At 43.7% G+C, this 7,846-nt stretch overlaps 1 protein-coding gene across 4 annotated transcripts in view; it reads right to left on the minus strand.

Annotated features, from left to right (window-relative positions):
• The window catches only part of LOC110509661 (homer protein homolog 1), a 72,196-nt gene extending 64,350 nt beyond the window's left edge, over positions 1-7,846 (minus strand). For 2 of the 4 annotated variants that reach the window (XM_021590678.3, XM_090227086.1), the window contains exon 1: positions 6,556-7,846. In XM_021590678.3, coding sequence (XP_021446353.1) covers positions 6,556-6,560 — 5 coding nt within the window. In that variant the 5' untranslated portion in view covers positions 6,561-7,846. The remainder of the gene's footprint in view (positions 1-6,555) is intronic. The other 2 variants (XM_021590677.3, XM_090227085.1) reach the window with 1 other exon arrangement.

Below are 7,846 nucleotides of genomic sequence, written 5' to 3' on the forward strand. Positions count from 1 at the left end.
TCTAACAAGTAATATCCAACAATTTCACAACATATACCAAATACATACAAATCTAAAAGGAATGGAATTTAGAATATATGAATATATGGACGAGCAATGTCAGAGCAGCATAGACTAAGATACAGTAAAATAGAATACAGTGGGGCATAAAAGTATTTAGTCAGCCACCCATTGTGCAAGTTCTCCCACTTAAAAAGATGAGAGAGGACTGTAATTTTCATCATAGGTACACTTAAACTATGACAGACAAAATGAGAAGAAAAAAAATCCAGAAAATCACATTGTAGGATTTTTAATGAATTTATTTGCAAATTATGGTGGAAAATAAGTATTTGGTCAATAACAAAAGCTTATCTCAATACTTTGTTATATACCCTTTGTTGGCAATGATAGAGGTCAAACGTTTTCTGTAAGTCTTCACAAGGTTTTCACACACTGTTGCTGGTATTTTGGCCCATTCCTCCATGCAGATCTCCTCTAGAGCAGTGATGTTTTGGGGCTGTTGCTGGGCAACACGGACTTTCAACTCCCTCCAAAGATTTCCTATGGGGTTGTTCGGGATCATTGTCATGCTGAAAGACCCAGCCACGTTTCATCTTCAATGCCCTTGCTGATGGTAGGCTTTGTTACTTTGGTCCCAGCTCTCTGCAGGTCATTCACTAGGTGCACCCCGTGTGGTTCTGGAATTTTTGCTCACCGTTCTTGTGATCATTTTGACCCCACGGGGTGAGATCTTGCGTGGAGCCCCAGATCGAGGGAGATTTTCAGTGGTCTTGTATGTCTTCCATTTCCTAATAATTGCTCCCACAGTTGATTTCTTCAAACCAAGCTGCTTACCTATTGCAGATTCAGTCTTCCCAGCCTGGTGCAGGTCTACAATTTTGTTTCTGGTGTCCTTTGACAGCTCTTTGGTCTTGGCCATAGTGGAGTTTGGAGTGTGACTGTGAGGTTGTGGACAGATGTCTTTTATACTGATAACAAGTTCAAACAGGTGGCATTAATCCAGGTAACGAGTGGACAGAGGAGCCTCTTAAAGAAGAAGTTACAGGTCTGTGAGAGCCAAAAATCTTGCTTGTTTGTAGGTGACCAAATACTTATTTTCCACCATAATTTGCAAATAAATTCATTAAAAATCATACAATGTGATTTTCTGGATTTTTTTCTTTCATTTTGTCTGTCATAGTTTAAGTGTACCTATGATGAAAATTACAGGCCTCATCTTTTTAAGTGGGAGAACTTGCACAATTGGTGGCTGACTAAATACTTTTTTGCCCCACTGTATTCTATTTTACTGTATCTTAGTTTATGCTGCTCTGACATTGCTTGTCCATATATATATATATTCATATATTCTAAATTTGCCCCACTGTACATATGAGATGAGTATTTATTAAGTCTGATGGCCTTGAGATAGAAGCTGTTTTTCAGACTCTCGGTCCCAGCTTTGATGCTCCTGTACTGACCTCGCCTTCTGGATGATAGTGGGGTGAACAGGCAGTGTCTCAGGTGGTTGTTGTCCTTGATAATCTTTTTGGCCTTCCTGTGACATCGGGTGAAGTAGGTGTCCTGGAGGGCAGGTAGTTTGCCCACGGTGATGCGTTGGGCAGTTCGCACCACCCTCTGGAGAGCCCTGTGGTTGCGGGCAGTACAGTTGCCGTACCAGGTGGTGGTACAGCCCGACAGGATGCTCGCGATTGTGCATCTGTAAAAGTTTGAGGGTTTTAGGTGACAAGCCAAATTTCTTCAGCCTCCTTCACAACACTGTCTGTGAGGGTGGACCATTTCAGATTGTCAGTGATGTGTAAGCCTAGGAACTTGAAGCTTTCCAACTTCTCCACTGCGGTCCCGTCAATGTGGATTGGAGGGTGTCCTTCTGCAGTTTCCTGAAGTCCACGATCATCTCCTTTGTTTTGTTGACGTTGAGTGAGAAGTTATTTTCCTGGCACCACACTCAGAGAGCCCTCACCTGCTCCCTGTAGGCTGTCTCATCACCGTTGGTAATCAAGCCTACTACTGTTGTGTCATCTGCAAACTTGATGATTGAGTTGGAGGCGTGCGTGGCCACGCAGTCATGGGTGAACGGGGAGTACATGAGGGGGCTGAGCACGCACCCTTGTGGGGCCCCAGTGTTGAGGATCAACGACGTGGAGGTGTTGTTTCCTAGTCCAGGACCCAGCATTCTTACATAGGTATTCCTCTTGTCCAGATGGGATAGGGCAGTGTGCAGTGCAATGGCAATTGCATCATCTATGGATCTATTGGTGCAGTAAGAAAATTGAAGTGGGTCTAGGGTGACTAGTTTGACTAGTTTCTCAAAGCATTTCATGATGACAGAAGTAAGTTACCTTTGCTTTCTTGAGTACAGGAACAATGGTGGCCATCTTGAAGTATGTGGGGACAGCAGACTGGGATAGAAAGAGATTGAATATGTCCATAAACACACCAGCCAGCTGGCCTGCGTATGCTCTGAGGACGCGGTTTGGAATGCCGTCTGGGCCGGCAGCCTAGCGAGGTTTAACACGCTTACATTTCTTACTCACATCGGCCACGGAGAAGGAGAGCCCACAGTCCTTGGTAGCGGGCTTCAGCGGTGGCACTGTTTTATCCTCAAAGCGGGTGAAGAAGGTGTTTAGCTTGTCCGGAAGCAAGACGTCGGTGTGTCCTCGACATAGCTGGTTTGTCTTTTGTAGTCCGGAATTGTCTGTAGACCCTGCCACATACGTCTCGTGTCTGAGCCGGTGAATTACAACTCCACTTTGTCCCTAATTCTGACGTTTTGCCTGTTTGATTGCCTTGCGGAGTGAATAACTACACCGTTTGTATTCTGCCATATTCCCAGTCACCTTGCCATGGTTAAATGCGGTGGTTCGCGCTTTCAGTTTTACGTGAATACTGACATCTATCCACGGTTTCTGGTTAGGGTGTTTTAATAGTCACAGTGGGTACAATATCTCCTATACACCTCCTGATAAACTCAGTCACCGTATCAGTATATTTGTCAATGTTAGGCTACCCAGAACATTTCCCAGTCTACGTGATCAAAGCAATCTTGAATCATAGATTCTGAATGGTCAGACCGGCTTTGAATAGTCCTTAGCACAGGTACTTCCTGTTTGAGTTTCTGCCTATAGGATGGTCAGATTTGTCAAAGGGAGGGCATGGGAGGGCCTTGTAGGCATCCCGGAAGTTGGAGTAGCAGTGGTCGAGTGTTTTAGCAGCGCGAGTACTACAGTCAATGTGTTGATATAACTTTTTTTCTAATTTGAACTGTGACTGAAGGAGTGGGATGTTTTATTTTTATATGATGTCGGGTTCCCCCCCTTCTCTTCCCGCAATATCCCGTACAGCGAGGGGCGGCAATACACCAATAAGTGTAGTCTGCCATAAAAACCTTAAAGAAGAAGATGAAGGCTAGCTATGATACCACAGATGAAAGGGGAATGACATTGTAGCTAACATGTAAAGTGGTGTAGCATGTCAGAGGAAGATGTGCATAGCTCAAGTTAACTAGCTACCTTGTTAACAACAGCCAACTGTAGCCGCAAATAGCAAAATGTATCGGTAAGTGTTCAGCAACGTACACAGCTGGTTGCATAGTAACAGTGTCAGCGTCACCGGCTTGAATCTATTCTGTAGTTACAGTCCCTTTAATAGCATATACATTACTTCCAAACTACAGAAAGTCTTTTTTTTTTTGCTGTTGATTGACTTATATTTTATTTCATTCACAGGCTATGTAAAAAACCTGGTGGATTTGTTCAGCAGGGTTGTGGGAATCCCCTTACCATATCATAGCCATTACAGAAGGATGAGGCAGTGGCCAGTCACCAGTCCCGCTTCAGGGTAATGGAGGACACTTGAATCAGGTTGATCCCATTTGACCTGGCCAATATACCATCTGTCCTGGAATTCACCAAACCACCATTTATAATGTAATCAGTACTGTGTGTATTTTGTATGTTGTAAAGAGGTGCCCCCTTCCACTGCATCAATGGATTACTGCTGGTCCCAGGGAGTAATGCCAACCAGTCAGTGCCATGCTGGCACGTGCCCCTTGTGAATTAGCTGTGAATCAGGATCGCTGATTGGCTACATTCAACATTGTATTCACTGTTGGCTTCCATGATTGTATGGTGACAGTCTCTCTCTCTCTCCCTCAGTGATATAGGAGCTCAAGCTGAAGGGGCTCCTTCATAAGCAGTATCTGAGCAAACCACTCGCCAAGACAACGCCATACACGCTGTCTACCATCAGCCTGGTACAGTTGAAACCGGGATTCATCCATGAAGAGCACACTTCTCCAGCGTGCCAGTATTCATTGAAGGTGAGCAATTTCCCACTGAAGTCAGTTACAAGCCAAAATGCAGTCAGGTCAAGACCCTGGCGAGAACGACGAACACGCAGACGAGCTTCCCTAAGACGGAATCGGACAGTTTGTGCAGAAATTCTTCGGTTGTTTAAACCCACCGTTTCATCAGCTGTCCGATGGCTGGTCTCAGATGATCCCGCAGGTGAAGAAGCTGGATGTGGAGGTCCTGGGCTGGCGTGGTTACACAGTCTGTAGTTGTGAGACCGGTTAGACATACAGCCAAATGCTCTATAACACTGTTGGAGGTGGCTTATGGTAGAGAAATTAACATAAAATTAACTGGAAACAACTCTGGTGGACATTCCGGCTGTCAGCATGCCAATTGCACGCTTCCTCAAAACTTGAGCTATCTGTGGTATTGTGTTGTGTGACAAAACGGTACATTTTAAAGTGGCCTTTTATTGTCTCCAGCACAAGGTGCACCTGTGTAATGATCATGCTGTTCAATCAGCTTCTTCATATGCCACACCTGTCAGGTGGATGGATTATCTTGGCAAAGGAGAAATGCTCACTAATAGGGATGTAAACAAATTTGTGCACAAGATTTTATTTCAGCTCATGAAACATTTTACAACACTTTACATATTGCGTTTATATTTTTGTTCAGTGTATATTATTATGGGGTATTGCGTGTAGGTGGGTGAGAGAAAAAAATAGAAGTTAATACATTTTTAACTGCATTTTTTGGGGAATAAGTCAAGACGTATGAATACATTCTCAAGGCATAATTATGATATCCATTTAGGATCAAGAGTCCAATGTGCACTTTCTAGCGTAACCTTATATACTTTAGTCGATCAAAATAGCCTCCAACACTCTACTCAGCAAATTGGATGTAGTCTATCACAGTGCCATCCGTTTTGTCACCAAAGCCCCATATACTACCCACCACTGCGACCTGTATGCTCTCATTGGCTGGCTCTCACTTCATACTTGTCTCCAAACTCACTGGCTCCAAGTGATCTATAAGTCTTTGCTAGGTAAAGCCCTGCCTTATCTCAGCTCACTGGTCACCATAGCAGCACCCACCCGTAGCACGCGCTCCAGCAGGTATATTTCACTGATCATCCCCAAAGCAAACTCCTCCTTTGGCTGCCTTTCCTTCCAGTTCTCTGCTGCCAATGACTGGAACGAATTGCAAAAATCACTGAAGCGTGAGTCTTATATCTCCCCCACTAACTTTAAGCATAAGCTGTCAGAGCAGCTTACCGATCATTGCACCTGTACACAGCCCATCTGTAAATAGCCCACCCAACTACCTCATCCCCATATATATTGTTTAGCTCCTTTGCACCCCAGTATCTCTACTTGCACATTCATCTTCTGCAAATCTATCACTCTAGTGTTTAATTGCTCAACTGTAATTATTTCGCCACTATGGCCTATTTATTGCCTTTACCACCCTAATCTTACTACATTTGCACACACTGTATATAGATATTTCTATCGTTTTATTGGCTTTACGTAATCACACATTGTTTGTGTGCAAGTGAGAGCGAGGGAGCAAGAGAGTTTGTGGTGACAATGTTTTGTTGATGCGAGTTGGTGCCTGTTTGATGACATCTGGTTGACATCAGATTGAATTATTAAATTAAATACAATCTGGGATTGGTACACCCATTTTTGGACTTAATTTAATATATAGCTATTGATTCTTGAAGAATGCAACTTAAAAAAATGGCTCATGAGCAATGGTCTTACCCCATCAGAAAGTATATGTTTGTTTTAGTACATTGTTTGTAATGACTGACTATCTCATAACTCGGGGTCTGAATTGTTTTGGGGATGGGGGAAACAAGCTTCCATATTCATATTTCTGTTTGACTTGAAATAAAACCCATTACCTCTGCCACATTTTTTTTTCATGATATTAAATGGTTTAACAATCTCTAATAAATACTTTTTCATTTGCCTGCCAAATCGATATGCTCCTATGAACTTCATATGTTGGGTCCTTTTACATGTAAATTACCTAAAGCTCAGGCCATGGGCTGATGGTGAGGCTATCAACGCAAGGCAACCCAACTTCAGGTAAATCATGTCGCCAAACAGCGTATTGTTTCTGTCAACCTTCTACCCCCACTTATCTATCTCGAAACAAACCAGGCTTCCTAGAAATCATAACACACCCATGAATACAATTATTGTAGCACAGACTAAATGGCACTACATTGCGCGATACGTACCCCATTTTGCTTGGTTGTTAAATCGAAGGGAAGGGATTCAGTCCGTGGGCGCAGAGCTCCAAAAGGCGGAGTGAACAATCTAGGTAATGTGTTTTTTTCCCTCTCCAATAAGCAGCTCTTCACAGCGCTGTTGACGTCGGTGGCTTGACAGGAGATTCGAGACAGTCAGTGTGGTTCCCTTCACGCCGACATGTCTTGCTAGTCTGTTCTACGCTATGGGGTGTTGGTTCAAAGTTCACCCAAGCAAACGTGTCGGTGGATTCATGACGACCGAAAACATCGATGTTGACGTTAGCGAAATTAAACGCACTCTTCAATCATGCTCAATGGGAAGCTAAAGCACGGAGGATATAGCAGCTAAGCTAACGTTGGCCACCGAGGCGCGCATACGTGACTGACGGTTCTTAATTCCAAAGTAGCGCGAGCTCCTTTTACACTTAAAAAGGCAGGGAAAATAGGGACCGCTTGCATTGATATTGGCAGCACACCATCTTCTCGTCTGCGGAAAAAAATGCTTAAAACATCCACTTGGTTCTAGACGGATTTGGGTATTACTATTACAGCTCCGCACGGCGCTCCTCTCCGTTGACTTGCATTTCGCTACTCTCCAAAGAAGACACCGCTCTCAAAATGTGACCAGCTGCGTGCACCGCAGTTATCCTCGGGCGAGAAAAATGCTTAACATTCATTCTTGCTTCTCACTTTGAAAGGCCCGACTGTTCAACGTTCCGAAATGTAACGTTACTCGTTGCTCAATCCCTGGCGTCGTAAGTGCCATCAAAATTCCTCTAGCAGCTATCCTACTACAGTTTATCAAAACGCATACATCTGCAGCAATAATAAACTCATTTTAGCTACAGGGGAAAATATCAATTTTTATTTCGAATAGGTTTCATCTCCCATCTGTTTTCGCGGAAATACTTGGTACATTCTCATGGCTCCATCGTCTCCTCTAGTCAGACCAAACCAGCTACCGGCATCTTCAACGCCTGGTCAAATAAGGCCGACTATGAAATGCTATGCTGAATTAAGTTCAAATAAGAAAAATAGCCAATTCGTTGATTTTATTCATCAGATAGGGATTTTAAATGTCAAATCACGGCCAGTCTTTGCTCCATCGAACGCCTCCCTTTTTCTCAAGCCGTCTGTCTGTGTAGTGTCTGATCTCTCCAATCATCCCATTCATCACCTCTCTCAACCCATCCTCTCGTTCTGTTCACTGAAAGCATGAAATTGGCCCTACGTGATCACGCCGCCTCTCCGCACAACGTCACCGTATCCTTAGAAATCT

This window comes from Oncorhynchus mykiss, chromosome 29 (genome assembly GCF_057628025.1).
Source record: "Oncorhynchus mykiss isolate SJ-2025 chromosome 29, ASM5762802v1, whole genome shotgun sequence".
Classification (NCBI taxonomy): domain Eukaryota; kingdom Metazoa; phylum Chordata; class Actinopteri; order Salmoniformes; family Salmonidae; genus Oncorhynchus; species Oncorhynchus mykiss.